Source organism: Carcharodon carcharias, chromosome 19 (genome assembly GCF_017639515.1).
Source record: "Carcharodon carcharias isolate sCarCar2 chromosome 19, sCarCar2.pri, whole genome shotgun sequence".
In the NCBI taxonomy this organism is placed as follows: Eukaryota; Metazoa; Chordata; class Chondrichthyes; order Lamniformes; family Lamnidae; genus Carcharodon; species Carcharodon carcharias.
This window is the reverse complement of record NC_054485.1, coordinates 95,282,031-95,302,399: the sequence shown is the minus strand read 5'-3', so window position 1 is coordinate 95,302,399 and position 20,369 is coordinate 95,282,031. Positions and strand designations below refer to the sequence as shown.

General features: G+C 43.9%; 1 protein-coding gene across 2 annotated transcripts in view; it reads right to left on the bottom strand.

The window, feature by feature from the left end:
* The window catches only part of LOC121291109, a 119,741-nt gene extending 100,564 nt beyond the window's left edge, over positions 1 to 19,177 (bottom strand). The window contains exons 1-3 of one of the 2 annotated variants that reach the window (XM_041212170.1): positions 18,773 to 19,177; positions 16,624 to 16,929; positions 11,980 to 12,246 (exon numbers count right to left, since the gene is read on the bottom strand). In XM_041212170.1, coding sequence (XP_041068104.1) covers positions 11,980 to 12,246; positions 16,624 to 16,929; positions 18,773 to 18,839 — 640 coding nt within the window. In that variant the 5' untranslated portion in view covers positions 18,840 to 19,177. The remainder of the gene's footprint in view (positions 1 to 11,979; positions 12,247 to 16,623; positions 16,930 to 18,772) is intronic. The other variant, XM_041212169.1, reaches the window with a different exon arrangement.
* Positions 19,178 to 20,369: the final 1,192 nt, after the last annotated feature.

Here is a 20,369-nt window from a genome sequence, read left to right as displayed (position 1 = left end):
GAGGCTGAGGACGAGCTTGCTCCCAGTGAGGTAAGGCCGGGCAAGTCCCTTTAATTAAATTAGTTGTAGGTAATGGAGGCAGCAGTTAGGGGAGTCGAGTGCTGCGAATGCATCATGTGGGAAGTCAGGGACAGCACAATTGTCCCTGATGACTCCACCTGCAAAAGATGCATCCAGCTGCAGCTCCTGACAAACCGAGTTAGGGAACTGGAGCTGGAGCTGGATGAAGTTCAGATCATACGTGAGGCAGAGGCAGTAATAGACAGGAGTTTCAGGGAGACAGTCACCCCTAAAAGTCAGGAGGCAGGTAGTGAGGTGACTGTCAGGAGAGGGAAGTGGAATAGGCAGAAAGAGCAGAGCACCCCTGTGGCCGTTCCCATCAACAATAGGTATACCGTCTTGGATACTGTTGCTGGGGATGACCTACCAGGGAAAAGTTGTAGTGGTCGCGTCTCTGGCACCGCGACTGGACCCTCAGCTCAGAAAGGAAGGAGGGAAAAGAGGAGAGCAGTAGTGATAGGGGATTCGATAGTTAGGGGGACAGATAAGAGGTTCTGTGGGAGAGATCGAGAATCCCGGATGGTCTGTTGCCTCCCTGGTGCCAGGGTCCGTGATATCTCGGATCGAGTTCTCAGTATTCTCAGGAGGGAGGGTGAGTAGCCAGATGTCGTGGTCCATGTAGGGACCAATTATGTGGATAGGAAGGAGGAGGAGGTCCTGCAAAGAGAGTTTAGCGAGTTAGGTGCTAAGTTGAAGGACAGGACCTCCAGGGTTGCAATCTCAGGAGTGCTACCTGTGCCACGTGCTAGTGAGGCTAGAAATAGGAAGATAATGCAGCTAAATACGTGGCTAAGGAGATGGTGCAGGAGGGCGGGCTTCATGTTTCTGGACAATTGGGCTCTGTTCCAGGGAATGTGGGACCTGTTCCGACGGGATAGTTTGCACCTGAACTGGAGGTCGACTAACATCCTTGCGGGTGAGTTTGCTAGTGCTGCTCTGGGGATTTTAAACTAGATTTGCAGGGGGCGGGGAACCAGAGTGTTAGAGCAGATAGTGAGGTGGAGGAGGATAAAGGGCAAGTGAGGAATGCATGTATAGACAGAGATCAAAGGTTTGTACGTGATAGAAATGTTCTCAGGTGCATCTATTTCAATGCAAGGAGTATTGTCGGAAAGGCAGATGAGCTTAGGGCGTGGATTAGCACATGCGATTACGACATTATTGCTATTAGTGAGACTTGGTTGCAGGAGGGGCAGGACTGGAAGCTCAATGTTCCGGGGTTCCGTTGTTTCCAACATGATAGAGGGGGAGGGATTAAAGGGGGAGGAGTGACATTACTAGTCAGGGAAAATATCACAGCTGTGCAAAAGCAGGACAGCCCAGAGGGCTCATCTACAGAGGCCATTTGGGTGGAGCTGAGGAACGGGAAAAGTGTGACCACACTAATTGGGTTGTATTATTGGCTGCCCAATAGTCAGAGAGAATTGGAGGAGCAAATCTGTAGAGAGATAGCAGACCGATGTAAGAAACAGAAAGTTGTGATAGTAGGAGATTTTAACTTTCCACGCATTGACTGGGTCTCCCATACTGTAAAAGGGCTAGATGGCTTGGAGTTTGTCAAATCTGTTCAGGAAAGTTTTCTAAACCAATATATAGAGGTACCAACCAGAGAGGATGCAATACTTGATCTCCTATTAGGGAACCAGACAGGTCAGGTGACAGAAGTATGTGCAGGCGAACATTTTGGGTCCAGTGACCACAATGTCATTAGTTTTAAGTTAATTATGAATAAGGATAGGTCTGGTCCTCGAGTTGAGATTCTAAATTGGAGAAAGGCCAATTTTGTGGAAATGAGAAAGGACCTAGGAAGAGTAGATTGGGATAAGTTGTTTTCTGGCAAGGAGGTGTTCAGTGAGTAGAAGGCACTCAAAGGCGAAATTTTGAGAGTGCAGAGTTTGCATGTTCCTGTCAGGATTAAAGGCAAAGTTAACAGGCATAGGGAACCTTGGTTTTCAAAGGATATTGGCGATCTGGTTAAGAAGAAGAGAGAGGTGTATAACAGGTATAGGCAACAAGGAGCAAATGAGGTAATTGTAGAGTATAGAAAATGTAAGAAAATACTAAAGAAGGAAATCAGGAAGGCAAAAAGAAGACATGAGGTTGGTTTGGCAGATAATGTGAAGGCAAACCTGAAGGGTTTCTACAAGTATATTAGGAGTAAAAGGATTGTAAGGGACACAATTGGTCCACTTGAAGATCAGAATGGTTATCTATATGTGGAGCCCCACGAGATGGGGGAGAAGTTAAACAGTTTTTTTGCATCAGTATTTACTCAGGAAACTGGCATAGTGTATAAGGAAGGAAGGGAAACAAGCAGTAGTGTCATGGAACATATAGAGATTAAAGAGGAGGAGGTGCTTGCTGCATTACAGCGAATAAGGTAGATAAATCCCCCGGGCCTGACATGATATTCCCTCGGACCTTGAGGGAGACTAGTGTAGAAATTGCAGGGGCCCTGACAGAAATTTTTATAATGTCCTTAGCCACGGTTGAGGTGCCGGATGATTGGACGGTAGCTCATGTTGTTCCGTTGTTTAAAAAAGGCTCCAAAAGTAAACCAGGTAATTACAGACCAGTGAGCCTGATGTCAATAGTAGGTAAATTATTGGAAGGTGTTCTGAGAGATCGGATATACAATTATTTGGACAGCCAAGGGCTGATTAAGGATAGTCAGCATGGCTTTGTGTGTTTAACGAGCCTTGTAGAGTTTTTCGAGGAGGTTACCAAGACAGTAGATGAAGGAAAGGCTGTGGATGTTGTCTACATGGACTTTAGTAAGGTCTTTGACAAGGTCCCACATGGGAGGTTAGTTCAGAAAGTTCATTCACTTGGTATCCATGGAGAGGTCGTAAACTGGATTCGAAATTGGCTGTGTGGGAGAAGACAGAGAGTGGTAGTGGATGATTGCTTCTCAGACTGGAGGCCTGTGACTAGTGGTGTGCCTCAGGGATCTGTGCTGGGACCATTGCTGTTTGTTGTCTATATCAATGATTTGGATGATAATGTGGTAAATTGGATCAGCAAGTTTGCTGATGACACTAAGATTGGAGGCATTGTGGACAGCAAGGAAGGCTTTCAAAGCTTACAGAGGGATCTGGACCAACTGGAAAAATGGGCCAGAAATGGCAGATGGAATTTAATGCAGAAAAGTGTGAGGTGTTGCATTTTGGAAGGACAAACCAAGGTAGGACATATACAGTAAATGGTAGGGCACTGAGGAGTGCGGAGGAACAAAGGGATCTGGGAGTTCAGATACATAATTCCCTGAAAGTGGCGTCACAGGTAGACAGGGTTGTAAAGAAAGCTTTTGGCATACTGGCCTTCATAAATCAAAGTATTGAGTATAGGAGTTGGGATGTTATGGTGAGGTTGTATAAGACATTGGTGAGGCCAACTTTGGAGTATTGTGTGCAGTTCTGGTTGCCTAATTACAGGAAAGATATCAGTAAGATTGAGAGAGTGCAGAGAAGATTTACTGGGATGTTGCCGGGTCTTAAGGAGTTGAGTTACAGGGAAAGATTAAACAGGTTATGACTTTATTCCTTGGAGCGTAGAAGAATGAGGGGAGATTTGATAGAAGTTTACAAAATTATGAGGGGTATAGACAGAGTAAATGCGAGTAGGCTCTTTCCACTTAGATTAGGAGAGATAAACATGAGAGGACATGGCTTTAGGGTGAAAGGGGAAAGGTTTAGGGGGAACATTAGAGGGAACTTCTTCACTCAGAGAATGGTGGGAGTGTGGAACGAGCTACCATCTGATGTTGTAAATGCAGGCTCACTCTTAAGTTTTAAGAATAAATTGGATAGATACATGGATGGGAAAGGCCTGGAGGGTTATGGACTGGGTGCGGGTCAATGGGACTAGCGGAATAATATTTCAGCACAGACTAGAAGGGCCAAATGGCCTGTTTTTCAGTGCTGTAGTGTTCTATGGTTTTAAGAATAGTCCATTCAATCCGTCGAGCCTGCTCCGCCATTCAATGAGATCATGGCTGATCTACACTTTGATTACGTTTCCCGCCTTTGTTCTATTTCCCTTGATACTCTTCCCCAAACAAAACAAAATCATCAATCTCAGCCCAGGTTGCCAGGAGAATTGGAGCTTTCAGCGTTTGTGGGGAGCGAACAGGAGATTTTTACTCATTTTCATTATTTTTTTTCCTGAATAGCCTAGGTTCTACTTTTAAGATTAGATTCGCTTATTTTTGATTCCCCACCAAAGGAAATATCCCTCCATCACATCCTCTCAATGTTTAAAACATCAAGATTAGAATGCTATAAGACCGTAAGACGTGGGAGCAGCAATAGGCCATTCGGCCCATCAAGTCTGCTCCACCATTCAATGAGGTCAATGGCTGATCTGATAATCCTCAACTCCACTTTCCTGCCTTATCCCCATAACCCTTGATTCCCTTACTGATTAAAAACCTGTCTATCTCAACCTTGAATATACTTAACAACCCAGCCCTCTCGGGTAAAGAATTGCACAGATTAACTACCCTCTGAGAGAAGAAATTCCTCTTCATCTCTGTTTTAAGTGGGTGCTCTCTTACACTGAGATTATGCCCTCTGGTCCTAGACTCTCCCACAAGGGGAAACAACCTCTCAGCATCTACCCTGTCAAGCCCCCTAAGAATCGTATATGTTGCAATAAGGTTGCCTCTCATTCTTCTAAACTCCAGTGAATAAAGGCCCAACCGACTCAACCTCTCCTCATGAGAAAATCACTCCATACCTCGGATCAACCTAGTGAACCTTCTCTGGACTGCCTCCAATGCCAGTATATCTTTACTTAGATAAGGGGACCAAAATTGTTCACAGGATTCTAGGTGTGGTCTAGCTAGCGCCTTGCATAATTTTAGCAAGACTTTCCTATTTTTATACTCCACTCCCTTTGAAATAAAGGCCAACATTCCATTTGCCTTCCTTATTACCTTGTTAGGCTTGTATGTTAGATTTTTGAGATTCATGCACAAGGACTCCCAAATCCCTCTGTGTTGCAGCCTTCTGCAGTCTTTCTCCATTTAAATAACATTCAGCTCCTCTATTCTTCCTGCCAAAGTGCATAACCTCACATTTTCCCACATTATATTCCATCTGCCAAATTTTTTGCCTACTCACTTAACCTATCTATATTCCACTGTAGATTCCTTGTGTCTTCCACGCCACTTGCCTTCCCACCTATTTTTGTGTCATCCGCAAACTTGGCGATAGAACATTCACTTCCCTCATCTAAGTCATTAATATATATTGTAAATAACTGAGTCTCCGGCACTGATCCCTTCAATCTTACAAAGTGAAGGGAATATAAAACTTCGGGTTTGAGAATCTGGACGCTATGTCACTAGAAAAGAAAGATTAAGAGGAGATTTTCATAGAGTTTTGCTAAAGGATGGAATTAATGGGGAAAGACTATTTTCTTTGGCAGGGAGGACAGTCACCCTGAATAGCCAGTAATTTAAGGATTATTCCATCCATGTTTGTTCACTTGTCAACAAGGGCCTTGCCAATGGAAGACCTGAAGATTGGACAGAATGTAAGGAACAGCAAAAGATGACTAGAAGATTAATAAGGAGTTAAGAATTAGAGAACGAGAGAAAGTTAGCCAGAAATATAAAAACAGATATTTTAAAAAGAAACGAGTTAACAAAGTGAGCTTTGGTCCTACAGAAAGTGAGTCTGGATAACTGATAATGGAAAACAAGCAAATGGCAGACGAATTGAACAGGTAATTTGCATCAGTCTTCACTATAGAGTATACAAGTAACATCGCAGAAGCAGGTATAAATCAGGGAATGGAAGGGAGGGAGGAATTCAGGAAAATTACAATCACCAGAGAAGAGGCACTGAGTAAATTGTTGGAGCTGCAGGCTGACAAGTGCCTGGGTCCTGATGCACTTCATCCTAGGGTCTTAAAAGAAGTGGCTAGTGAGATAGGTGATAAATAGAGTTGCAGAACAAAAGAGCAAGGAGGTCAGGATAAGTTTGTACAAGGCAATGATTCGACTATAGATTATCGGGGCAGTTCTGAGCACTCCATTATAAAAAGAATACTAAAGCCATGGAGTTGGCGCTGCCTAGATTCAAAAGTATGGCACTACCAGTGAGAAACTATCGTATGAGGAGAGTCTTGGGTGCAGGAGGAACAAGAGTAAGTCATTCGGCCCTTTGAGCCTGTTCCACCATTCAATTAGATCATGGCTGACCAGCACTTCAATTCCAATTTTCTATCATCTTTCTATTTCTCCTTATACTCTCCCCAACAAAAAACAAATGATTGATCTCAGTAAGGCTTGGACAATAGGAGTCCTCAGAGTCTTGTCACCTATCACCCTTCAGTTCAATGACCTACACTGGCAGTTAAGCAATAATTCCAATATAAAATTCTCAATTTTGTTCTCAAATTCATCCATGGTTTTGCCCCTTCTTATCTGTTATCAACTCCAACACTGCAGCCCACTGAGATATTTGCATTCATTCATAATTATAATAATTAAATCCCCAATTTTAATTGTTCTAGCATTTGATCCCCATGTCTGTGCTGGAGTGCTGTGTTTGGCTGCAGTTTGGCTTCAGTTGGTGATTGGTGACGGAGGGAGTTTTACAGTTTAAAACAGCGAGAGAAGAGCCAGGAGTTTTATAGTTTAAAACAGGGAGAGGAGAGCCGGAAGTTTCACAGTTTAAAACAACGAGAGGAGAGATGGGGATTTTCGCAGTTTAAAACAGCGAGAGGAGAGCTGGGAGCACATGGAGAGTAGACCTGCATGAGAAAGGCAGCAGTGGCAGGAAATAAAAACCAGCGGCAGAGAGCCCCTTCAACCTGTTTCTACCTGTCACAGCCAGTGTGTGACGTCACAGGAAAACAAATAGGTGATCGGTGGGTATCTCTCCCATGTCTCTTCTGATTGGCCAAGTGGTTTAAATCAGGCGATGTTATTACAGCTGAAGAGTACAGTTAAGAAATTCACTTTTAAAATATTTAACATCCAAATTAATTAATTAAATAGACTAGTGATGGCTGGGCAGGCGATGTGTTGCAACTGTAGCATGTGGGTGCTGGAGGCCGCTGGTTTGATCCACGGTGACTACATCTGCAGCAAGTGTTTGCTGCTCAAGGAACTTTGGTTCAGAGTTGATGAGCTGCAGTCTGAGCTGCGGACACTGTGACACATCAGGGAGGGGGAGAGTTACCTGGACATTGTGTTTCAGGAGACAGTCACACCCCCTTAGATTAATTACATCAAACTTGGTCCATGGTCAGGGACAGAAGGGTGTGACTGCAAGCGAGGCAGGTATGGGGATCCAAAATTTAGCTTTAGAGGAGCCTCAGCCAGTGCCCTTGTCCAGTAGGTATGAGGTTCTTGATCCCGGTATGGACGAGGGCACAGACTGCAGGAAGGATGAGCGAACTGACCACAGCACCATGGGACAGAGCGCAATTCAAGTGGGGAGAGAAAAATATATTTGTAATGTGGGATAGCATAATTAGGAGAATAGATACTGTTCTCTGCAGCAAAGATAGAGAGTCCTGAAGGCTGCATTGCCTACCTAGTGCCAAGGTTAAGGATATCTCTTCTGGGCTGGAGAGGAACTTGAAGTGGAAGGAGAAAAATCCAGTTGTTACGGTCCACGTAGGTACCAACGACATAGGCAGGACTAGGAAAAAGGTTCTGCTGAGGGAATACGAGCAGCTCGGGGCTAAATTAAAAAGCAGAACCATAAAGGTAATAATCTGCTGATTACTACCTGAGCCACGTGCAAATTGGCGTAGCATAAATAAAATTAGAGGGGTAAATGCGTGGCTTAAAGGAGAAATGGGTTCCGATTCATGAGGTAGTGGCACCAATACTGGGGAAGGAGGGAGCTGTTCCATTGGGACGGGCTTCATTTGAACCATGCTGGGACCAGTGTCCTGGCGAATTGTATAACTAGGGTTGTAGGTTGGGCTTTAAACTAATTAGTTTGGGGAAGGGTTCAAATGAAGGGAAATTTAAAAAATCAAAAAGAAACGAAAGAGCAAAGGTGCAGGGTAGTGAAGAGGTGAATGACAATCAAAGTGTGACAGTGAGGGGCAGAAAATACAAGCAGAAGAGCACAGTAGAAATTAGAGCCAGGGTGAGTAATAATGGTAAAAAGTCAAATCTAAAGGATCTTTATCTGCCTGCACGCAATATTTGTAACAAGGTAGATGAGTTGATGGCACAAATAGAAATAAATGAATATCACTTGATAGCTATTACAGAGATGTGGTTGCAGTGACCAAGACTCGGAACTCAATATTCAAGGGTACTCAATGTTCCAGTAAAATAGGCAAAAAGGAAAAGGAGGTGGGGTAGCTTTGTTAATAAAGGAAGTTATCAGTGCGGTGATGAGTAGTGATATAGATGCAATATGTTGTGATGTGGAATCAGTTTGGGTGGAAATAAGGAATAGCAAGGGAAAGAAGTCACAGGTGGGAGTCGCCTATAGGCCCCCGAAGAACTGTCTCACTGTAGGACAATGTATAAATCAGGAAATAATGGAGACGTGGAAGAAGGGTGCTACAATTGTCATGGGTGATTTTAATCTGCATGTTGACTGGACAAATCAGATTGGCATGGGAAGATAAATTTGTCGAGTGCATCATGGATTGTTTCTTGGAGCAATACATTGCAGAACCAACCTGGGAACAGGTTAATTTGGATCTAGTAATGTTTAATGAGGTAGGGTTAATAAGATATCTCGTAGTTAAGGATCCTCCGGGGGTAGCGATCATAACATGATAGGATTTCAAATTCAGTTTAAGGGCGAGCAACTTGGAACTCAAACCAGTGTCCTCGACTTAAATAAAGGAAATTACAGAGGTATGAAGAAAGAGTTGTCTAAAGCGGGCTGGGAAAATAGACTAAGGGGAAAGTCAGTGGATGAGCAGTGGCTGACATTTAAGCAGATATTTCATAACACTCAGCAAAAGTTTATCCCTGTCAAAAAGGAGGACTTGAAGAGAAGGATGAACCACCCATGGTTAACAAAGGCGGTCAAGGAGAGTATCCAGTCAAAAACTAAGGCATACAAAATGGTGAAAACGATGGTAGGCCAGGGGATTGGGAATTTTTTTTGGGAGCCAGCAGCGGATGACTAAAAAGTAATTAAGACGAAGAAAATTGATCATGAAAGTAAATTTGGCAAGAAATATAAAAACAAACAGCAAGAGCTTCTACAGGTATATAAAAAGAAAGAGAGTAGCTAAAGTGAGTGTGGCACCCTTGGAGGATGTGACTGGAGAATTGACAATGGAAAACAGGAAAATGACAAATAATTTAAACCAATATTTTGCATTGGCCTTCACGGTGGAGGACACTATAAATATTCCAAAGATACCAGATAAGCAAGGAGCTAATGGGAGGAAAGATCTTGTAACAGTCTCTATCACGAGGGAAAAATATTTGAGAAACTAATGGGACTAAAGCCAGACAAGTCACCAGGATCTGATGGCCTGCATCCAAAGGTTTTAATGGAAGTGGATGCAGATGTAGTGGAGACATTGGTCAAAATATTCCAAAACTCACTGGAGGGTCCCAACAGATTGGAAAACAGCTAATGTGACAGCCCTGTCCAAGAAGGGAAGGAGACATAAAGCAGGAAACTATAAGCCAGTCAGCCTAACATTTGCCGTTGGGAAAATGCTACAGTCCATTATTAAGGAAGAAATAGCAGAACATTTAGAAAAGTTTAATGCAATCAAAAAGAGTCAACATGGTTTTATGAAAGGGAAATCATTTTTGACACATTTGCTAGAGTTCTTTAAGGATATAACTGGTAGATATAGTGCATTTGGATTTCCAGAAGGCATTCGATAAGGTGCCACATAAAAGAAAGGTTATTGCACAAGATAAGAACTCCCGGTATTGGGGGTAATGTATTAGCATGGATTGAGGATTGGTTAACACACAGAAGGCAGAGAGTCGGGATTAATGGGTCTTTTTCAGGTTGGAAAGACAAAACTAGTGGAGTGCCACAAGGATCAGTCCTAGGCCTCAAGTATTTGCTATCTATATTAATAACTTGAAGGTGAGGGCAGAGTGTAATGTATCCAAATTTGCTGATGATACAAAAATAGGTGGGAGGGCAAGTTGTGATGAGACATAAGGAATCTGCAAGGGGATATAGGTAGATTGAGTGAGTGGGCAAAAACTTAGCAGATGGAGTTTAACGTAGGAAAGTGTGAGGTCATGCATTTTGGTAGGAAAAGTCAAAAGGCAGACTATTATTTAAATGGAGAGATACTCCAAAAAAAAGTGCAGCACAGAGGGATCTGGGTGTTCTTGTGCATTATACACAGAAAGCTAGCATGCAGGTGCAGCAAGTAATTAAGAAGGCAAATTGAATTTTGCTCTGTATTGCTAGGGGGTTGGAATTTAAAAATAAGGAAGCCTTATTACAACTGTACAGGGTGTTGGTGAGGCTACACCTGAAATGTTGCATGCAGTTTTGGTCCCCGTATTTAAGAAAGGACATACTGGCACTGGAGGCAGTTCAAAAGAGATTCATTAGGCTGATTCCTGGGATGAAGTGGTTGACTTATCAAGAACGGCTAAACAGGGTAGGCCTTTATTCGTTAGAGTTTAGAAGAATGAGGGATGATCTTATTGAAACATACAAGATTCTGAGCGGCTTAACAGGGTAGATGTTGAGAAGATGTTTCCACTAGTGGGGGAAATCTTGAACTAGGGGACATAGTTACAGAATAAGGGGGCACTCATTTAAAACTGAGATGCAAAGGAATTTCTTCCCTCAGGGTAGTGAATGTCTGGAATTTTCTACCCCAGAGAGTTGTGCAGGCTGGATCATGGAAAGTATTTAAAGAGGAGGTAGATTGATTTTTAAAATACTGGGGAGTTGAGGGCTATGAGGAGCTGACCCAAAAGAGGAGTTGAGGCCTGGGGAAGATCAGCCGTGATCTTACTGAATGGCAGGGCAGGCTTGAGGGGCAAATGGCCTATTCCTGCTCCTATTTCTTATATTTCAGCTGTCAAGGGCCTAACCTCTGAAATTCCATCTGTAATCCTCTTTACCTCTTTTTCTTCTTTTAAACATTCCTTAAAACCTACCTCTTTGACCAAACTTTTGGTCATATGGCCGAATGTCCCCTTATGTAATTCAGTGTCATATTTTGCATTCTAATGCTACCGTGAAGCATCAAGATGTTTAATTATATCACGGGTGTTCTATCAATGCATGATGTTGCTATTAATCACCAGTTCCTCTTGCAAATGGACTGTGCAAATGACTTTGCTTGACTCGACTCATATACTATTCTCCATATAAAATGTCTTATTAAAGCCCTTATCCCTCTCTCCTCCACCCTCAGCTCACCCCCACCTGAAACAGATGCATTACTGTAAATTTACACTACTTTCTAAACCAGATTACAAAGTGTATACAGGGACATTTCACACTATAAGTGTAGTTATCAAGAGCTTGTATGATAGAAAATAGAACCCTACCTTCTTCAGGGATACAATGCTAATATCAAGGCCCTCCACAAACCATCAATCATATACTTCAGATGTGGTTTAAAGCACTCTCCACTCTGTCCCAACAGCGTATGGAGACTCCACAATCAGAAGATTGTATCATAGGGCACAAATCTGCTATTTTCTACTTTCCACATTGGGCAGCCTGCCAGTACCCTGACTGACATTGCCAACTTAAAAGGAAACCTTTCACTTCAGAACTCCTGCTAAGTGTTGGGAGAATATTTTGAATTGTGTAAAACCAATCTATGATTTTCCATACTACTCCTTTCTCTGTCATTTGTGGGCTAGTCCAGATTAAAAGAGAATAATAGTACACAATTTTAAAGGTTGAGTGCAAGGGATGTCAGTGAAATATTATTTTTAAATAGGGGAGTAACTAACCGCCCGGCTTGACTCACCGTAAATAGTAAGAGAATATGAATTGTTCTTCTTACGAACAGGGTTTTCCATGGTGCAAGTGTAGATTCCACAGTCTGATTTTATGACTTTGGAAATAATCAACGTGTTGTTTTGCAATAACTGGTAACGTTGACCATTTGTTAACTCTTTGTCATCTTTCCGCCACAGAATGGAATTCGCTTTCCCCTCAGACACTTGACAGGTTAGTTCAATGGTGGTATCCACACAGGTAGAATTACTGGCAATCAAGGGTTGAGAAAGTGGTTCTGAAGAGATAAATATGCCCGAGCATTAAGGCAACATTATTGCTTTGCATTCTGTTAGCATTGTTAATAAGAACTCTTTCACACATATCTCATAAAGCTTCAACCCAGAGATGAATTTCTGATGCCATAATCCTATCTTATCCTACACTCCATCTCTGTAACATTGTCCAGCTTTGCCTGTACTTCAGCCCAGCTGTTACACTCAGCCATCAGTCTGACTCCAGTCTCGACTATTCCAATGTTCTCCTAGCTTCCACTCACCAGAAACTTCAGCTCATCTGTAACTCTGCTGCTTGTATCCTATCTCTTGCCAAATCCCCGTTATACATCCGGTCTGTCCTCACTGGCCTATATTGACTCCCATCCTTCAAAGCCTTAAATTTAAATTTCTCATCCTGCTGTTTAAACTTTTCAGGACATTTTCCTTCTCCACTGCTTTTTGTCACATACCTCCCACACTCAGGAGTTTACAGGTCCTTAAACTGTTCTGCTTGTTCTCCTCAAATTCAGCCTCTGAACAATCTTTTGATGACTCCTAATATGCATGGATACAAAATTGATTCGCTGACAGGAATCTAGTGTTTAGGGTAATGGGCATTGCTTGGTGCTGGCTCCAATCCCTATACGGATGGTTTGGGCTAGGACATCAGGAGCACAATACTGACATTTGCTGTTGACACAAAACTAAGTTGAAGTAAGCTAGACTATTAAAGACTCATCAAAGACAGAAACAGGTTAGCAGAATAGACAGACAGGTACAATTTAATGTGAAAAGGTGCAAGATAATTCATCTTAGAGGTCAAACAAGTAGTGGAACTCCACACACAAATCAAAGACACTAATGGTGAAGACCAACAGAGAACTGGACACGAATAAATATTTTCTGGGAATTGCAAATGCAAGAAGGTAATGCCATCAAAAAAGTTTAATAGTATTTTGTGTCATAAATAAGGTTGTAGATCATCACAAAAAGGATATTAAAGCCATGGAGTGTGCACTGCCTAGACTCAGAAGGACGGTACTACCAATGAGAAACTATCATATGAGGTTGGGTGCAGGAGAAACAAGAATAAGTCATTCAGCCCTCTGAGCCTGTTCTGCCATTCAATTAGATCATAGCTGACCTGCACTTCAGTTCCATTTTTCCACCATCTCTCTATTTCTTGGGATACTCTCTCCAACAAAAACCAAATGAATGATCTCAGTCAAGCTTGGACAATTTGAGCCTTCAGAGTCTTGTCGCCTATCACCTTTGAGTTTACTGACCTGCATTGGCAGTCGAGCAATGGTTCAATTTTACAATTCTCAATTTTGTTTTCAAATCCATTCTTGGCTTCAGCCCTCCTTATCTGTTATCACCTCCAACTCACTGAGATATCTTGACTTATCTAATAATTATAATCATTAAATCTCCAATTTTAATTGCTCTAGCATTTGATTCCCATGCCTTCAGCTGTCGAGGGCCTAACCTCTGGAATTCAATCCGTAGTCCTCTTTGCTTTTCTTTCCTTTTTAAAACCTACCTCTTTGACCAAGCTTTTGGTCATATGCCCGAATGTCACCTTGTGTAGTCCAATGTCATATTTTGCATTCTAATGCTGCTGTGCAGCATCTTGGGATGTTTAATTACAATACAGGTGCTATATCAATACAAGTGTTGTTATTAATCATCAGTTCCTCTTGTAAGTGGACTGAGCAAATTGCTTTGTTTGACTTGATGCATCTTGTCTTATATCTTTTTGTGGTGATAACATGGCCTGGGGTGTAACCACCACATCCTCTTACGATGTGAACTGGATGTTTTTTGTGTTTTATAAATGACCCCTCATTCCTCTCCAATCTTCCCAAACATTAGATGAGGTCCGACATGAATCATGAGGCTGCTCTACTTTCCAGACAGAACTGAACTTAAGAGCACCAGCTGGAGTCAAACTCAAATAGCACACCGACCAACGCTTCATTTTGTTGTAACTTCGCAACACTAGTCTACTGAATAATCTGGTTTTCAATGTAACTAATGTTTGTAAGAAACTGAATCCCTGCATTTTGGCCTACAGCTCTGCCTTTTCTTCTGCTGGTGATGATTTACCAACACTGATTACTCCCCCTCCCCTTCTTCTGCAGAGACCTGCCAAATCCAGACAATGATCCCGACTGAGTTCCAGTGAAAAACAATGACATAGATCTTCAGATTGGAATAATGGGAAACATTCAGGCGTTTGCTGCTGTTAAGAATCTGGAACCAGGGGATGTCCTGACATGTGTGGCCCCTAAGCGGGAATTTCAAACATCCAAAGGGCAGAGATAAACTGCTCGTACCCCTCCACGGATGCATCGGACAAGAAACCCTGCCCTTGGAGAATTAGACTAGACACCCGGAGCTTGTTCAGAAATTTACTCCAGGATGCGTCGACCTGCAGGCGTAGGACTGTGATTAACAGAGAAAGCTGTGTTGGGGAAGGCTCCTCCTTTATGCAAAATGTATTTAAAAGCAAGTTTGTAGCATAATCGACACTCCCACACATCCCGCCCCAACCTCCATCCACAGCCCCACTAAGTTCAGCAGTACAAACACATTGGAAAGCTGGGTTGTATCTAAAAACCATTGTATAAACATTCTGAACCCGCAAGCCTCATTATGACGATGCTCCAAAAGGCATTAGGCTCAGTAGTATAAACACAGTGGCAACTAAACGAAAGCCCTTACTAGAACTGTTTCACTGCAACTTCTCCTGACACTATGGGCGGAATTTTCCGGCCCCTCTCGCCGGCAGGATTTTCGTCGCATGTTTCTCAGCCCTCCTGCCCTCTGCGTTTAGCTCACTAGTAGCAGTTTTAAGGCATGTTACACCGAGGTCCCCTGTGAGCAGCATGGTCTGAAATCCCAAAATGGAGCACTTAACCTCAATCCTGAAACTGTTCACCTTTCTCCTTCACTACCCATGTCATACCCCCTGTTAAAAGTTTCAAATTGTCTGGTTTGAAAAAGACTTCTTTTTGCCTTAACCTCACCAATACAGCTACACATGCTGACTCACAATCCCTGGCTGATTCCTCCATGGGATGATGAACATGCCACAATAACAGAGGGATTTCATTTCAATAATGACAACCTTTCCCTCCTCGGATCAGTGGTTTAACCACTTCTAGTAGGGCAATCCAAACCAAAGGGGCGCTAACTTACAATTAGAGCTAGGCCAAATTAGTAGTGTAATTAGCAAAGCATTTTACTCCCACACACAGAGTAGAGGAAATATGCTGTTTGAGGCTGTGAATTGGGTAGCCAACTGTGATTAAATTGGCCATCAATCCATCCTGTGACAAGCTGCCTTCCTTTGCCAACTGGAAGCAAAAAGACTTTGTCCGATTAGATGATAGTTGACTGTCAGCCAAACAGCCTTTTCCCCCATTTTCAATATTTTATATCTGGTAAAGAGAAATGCTGACAGAAAGTTAGAAAATAAGCTATCTTTTTTGATGTCCCAATCATATTTCTCCAGGATTGCACATAGTGGTGTCCTGGAAATTGACCTTCAATCCCTAGAGACTCCAGGCCAACCCCCTACTCTAGCTGCCAATGCTGAGTTAATGGAAACTTCTAAGATTGAGATTGATTTTTGTTTGAGCGACATCATTTTAACTGGAGGAACAGCACCTCATCTTCCGATTAGGCACTTTACAGCCTTCCGGACTTAACTTTAAGTTCAACAACTACAGATTATGAACTCTCTCCTCCATCCCCACCCCCTTTCCGATCCCCCTTTTTCCAATAATTTATAATTTAAAAAAATATTTATTTTTTAAAATATATTTTTCTTTTCCCAACTATTTTTATTATTTTTAAATTTATTTCCATCCATTGTTTTATCTCTACATTTTAGCCTATTTCAATCCCTTCACCCCACCCCCACTAAGGTTACTTGTCCCTTAACAAAAACAGAATTACCTGGAAAAACTCAGCAGGTCTGGCAGCATCGGCGGAGAAGAAAAGAGTTGACGTTTCGAGTCCTCATGACCCTTCGACAGAACTTGCTCATCCTGCTTTCTACCCTTAATGTCACCATTGGCACACTCTTTAGCTAATATCACCACCATCAACACCCCTTTGACCTTTTTTTTATGACATCTTTGTCAATCTCTCCTTTGCTTTCACCTATCACTGGCCCTCTATCCAGCTCTACCTGTCCCACCCCCACCCCCTCCCCTTAAACAGCTTATATTTCACCACATTTCTATTTCTCTTTAGTTCTGAAGTGTCATACAGACTCGAAACATTAACTCTGCCTTCCTCTCCACTGATGCTGTCAGACCTGCTGAGTTTTTCCAGCAATTTTTGTTTTGGTTCACTTTCAAAGTGATAGTATCGAAATGACTTACCAACGAGTTTCAGGTATGTAGTCCATTTCCATTTCTCACCTACAGTGAAGGTATAAAACCCTTGGTCACCGGGGTTTAAATTATTTAACGTCAGTGATCCAATGGACGAATTGAAATGTAAGCGAGATTTGAAATGGTTATTTGGCTCCTCCATTGGGTGGTTTGGTACGTAATCCAAGATCGTCACAAGGTTCCCATTGCTGCCAGTGAAACTCCAAATAATTTCACTGTTGCTGAGATTAGCTTCATGTTCAGGATCCAGTAAAACCGATGAACCAATGGCAGCAAACATTTCTTTTCTTCCAGCTGATTAACATAAAACAACCAGTTTATTCCTTTAGAGTGTGACAGTGAAACACTGGAATTCAATGCTCTTTTGTCCTTCCTGCCTTTCTTCCCCCTTTCACTGAAACTGGCTTTATAAACTCTTACATTTCTACCTTGCTTCGGGTCATCTTGACCCCGAACCATTAACTCTTGTTTCTCTCCACGGGTACTGCCTGACCTGCTGAGTGTTTCCAGCATCTTCTGCTTTCATTACTGAAATGCAGCTGCAGTTGTGAAGGAAGCATGAAAGACAGACCCTCATTTATAGGGAGTCTTTCATGACCTCAGTGCATCCAAAAGCTCCATGCAGCCCACTGAAGTATGTTACGAAGTGCAGTCGCTGTTATACTGTAGAAAACGTGACTTGTCAATTTGTGCACAGCAAGATCCCACAAGCAGTTGTGTGATAACAACTAGGTAATCTGGTTTTGGCACATTGACTTGAGGGATGAATGTTAGCCACAACACTGGGGATAACTCCCACGCTCCTTCTTTGCAAAGGCCATGGGATCTTTCACATGAACATTAACAGCAACCGGGCTCTCAGTTTAACACCTCATCTGAAAGATGGCACCTCTGACTGTGCTGAACTCCCTTGGAGGGAGGAGGAGAGGGAAGGGGAGGGGCATGCTGAGCAGGATGAAAGAGCCCTGAAAGAGGAAGCTGGGAAGGAGCAACAGAGCCCGGGGGGGAGGGTTGGGAGGAAAGGGCCCTGGAGGGAACAGATAGGCCTTTCTGCAGCCATAGATGTGACTCCAGGATCCCTGGTGCCAGGATCAAGGATGTCACTGAATGGCTGCTGGACATTCTGAAGGGGGAGGGTGAGCAGCCAGAGGTTGTGGTCCATATCGGTGCCAATGACATAGTTAAAAAGAGGGATGAGGTTCTGAGAGCAGAATATAGGGAGCTAGGAAATAAATTAAAAAGCAGGACCCCAAAGGTAGTAATCTCAGGATTACTCATAGTGCCATGCACTAGCGTAATCAGGAATAGGAGAATAGATCAGATGAAAGCATGGCTGGAGCGATGGTGTAGGAGGGAGGAATTTAGATTCCCGAAGCATAGGACTGATTCTGGGGAAGATGGGACCTGTACAAGTTGGACGGGTTGCACCCCAGCAAGACTGTGACCAATACCCTCACAAGGGCATTCGCTAGTACTGTGGGGGAAGGGCTAACTAAATTGGCAGGGGGATGGGAACATGAGTGGGGAATCGGAGAATTTGGGGAGAAGGGGCAGAGTCGGAGAGTTTGGGGAGAAAGGGACAGGGATGGAGAGTTTAGGGAGAAAGGGGCGGGGACGGAGAGTTTGGGGGGAAGGGACGGAGAATTTGGGGGGAAGGGGCAGGGTCGGAGAGTTTGGGGAGAAAGGGGCGGGGACGGAGAGTTTGGGGAGAAAGGGGCGGGGACGGAGAGTTTGGGGAGAAAGGGGCGGGGACGGAGAGTTTGGGGAGAAAGGGGCGGGGACGGAGAGTTTGGGGAGGAAGGGGCGGTGATGGAGAGTTTGGGGAGGAAGGGGCGGGGACGGAGAGTTTGGGGGGAAAGGGGCGGGGACGGAGAGTTTGGGGGGAAAGGGGCGGGGACGGAGAGTTTGGGGGAAAGGGGCGGGGACAGAGAGTTTGGGGGAGGCAAAGGTGGACGAATGAAATCTTTGCAACAATAACTTCCAACCCTGAACTTGCCCGAGAGATCCCGCTTCTCAGTTACTCTGATATCCCTCTGCAGGGGGTTGGGGGGGGGGGGGGGGTGTGGAATGTGACCAACCCCCGCTCCCATTCCGAGACCCTGCGGGAATCCCTCTGTTTCCCCACTCAGTCCCTCACCTTCCGCATGGAGCGGCCGCAACAGGAAGAGGCCGAGCAGCAACAAGGGAGGCAACGTTCGACCCATCCACAATTCAAACTTTCAGCCCCCGGCCAGTGATCCGCCTGGATCCGCCTGTCAGACTCTTCAGACCCGGGAGTCTGCTTCAGGTTCAATCCCTCCAGCAGCGACTCTACCACAAACAAAACAAAAACACCCGCTCTCAATGCGCCCCAGGAGCAGCCTGACACTTCCTGCTCTGTGAACACGGGGATGGGGTGAGGGGCGGAATGAGCGAACCTGCATCAAACCCGGAAAAACTCTGATCAGACTCAGCCTCTTTCACAACATCTCGCGGAGAGAGTTAGCGTTTCAGCTCAGACTCAGAACTCAGTAGCCAAGGAGACCAGTCAGCCCATCTCTCTGGGCAGCAATCCACTCCCATTGCCCTCCCACACCCACAGCCACACCCCCTCTGTTCCTGTAACTCTGCAAGTTTATTTCCCTCAAGTGTCCATCCAATTTTCTTTCGCCTCTGCTTCCACCATCCTGGTGAGCAGCCTCATTCCCTCTGGCTGCATTCAAAAAAATTCTTCCACACAGCACCACCCCACCCCCCCCCCCCCAAACGCCTTTCCCAATCCCCCTATCCCTTGCCCAAAACCTGAAGTCTGTGCCTCCTAGACTCTGTACCCTCACCTACGTAATGGCAATAGTTTTTCTTTGTCAACCTGTCCTTATTTTGTATGCGTCAATCTCCTTCGCGCTGAGGAGAATATCCCCAGCTCCTCCAATTTAGCCTTTCAGCTAAAATTCTTTATCCCTGGAATGATTCTAGTAATCTCCTTGGCACTCACCCCAGGACCCTCACATCCCTCCTGTGTAGTGTAGTGACCAGAAGTGGATACAAGACTCGAGCTGCAGCCAAACCAGGGCTTTCTAAATGTTCAGCATAGCTTCCCTGCTCTTCAACACTATCTCTATAAAACCAACGATCCTGTGTGCTTTGTTATTTATTTTCTAATATGACCCACTGCATTCAAGTATGAACCCCCAGGTTCCTCGGCCCACGCACAATCTTTACAACCATGCACGATGACGTCCTATATGTGACTGTGGCAAAGGTGAACTTTCCCTCCTCGTCCTTCTTGGATTGTCTGCAGCCTTTTGGACACAGTCCTCCAACACCATCCTTCTCCAACACCTCCTCACTGTCGTTCAGCTGAGTGGGACTGATCTCACCTGTTCCCATTCTTACCTATTTAATTGCAGAGAATCACTTGCAATGGCTTCTCTTCCTGCTCCTGCATACTTCTGGTGTCCTCCAAGGATCTATACTGGGTTCTGTTATGACCACAGCTGATGTTATATGCTGAACAATCCAAATCCTGGAGGGAAACATGTCTTGCTGATCTAACATTTTTTTTGTATTTTGAAAATGAGGGAAGAACTACTGATCCTAGAAGCATTGAATCCCAGTAACACTTTTACAGTTTGAAAATTAGAAGATTTATTCGCAAGAAGAAAGTAAAACTTAAGCACAAGGTTAAAATTACACAGTTAACAATCTTACAAAGCATTCCCCCAAAAAAACTCACTTGCTCAAAACACAAAAAT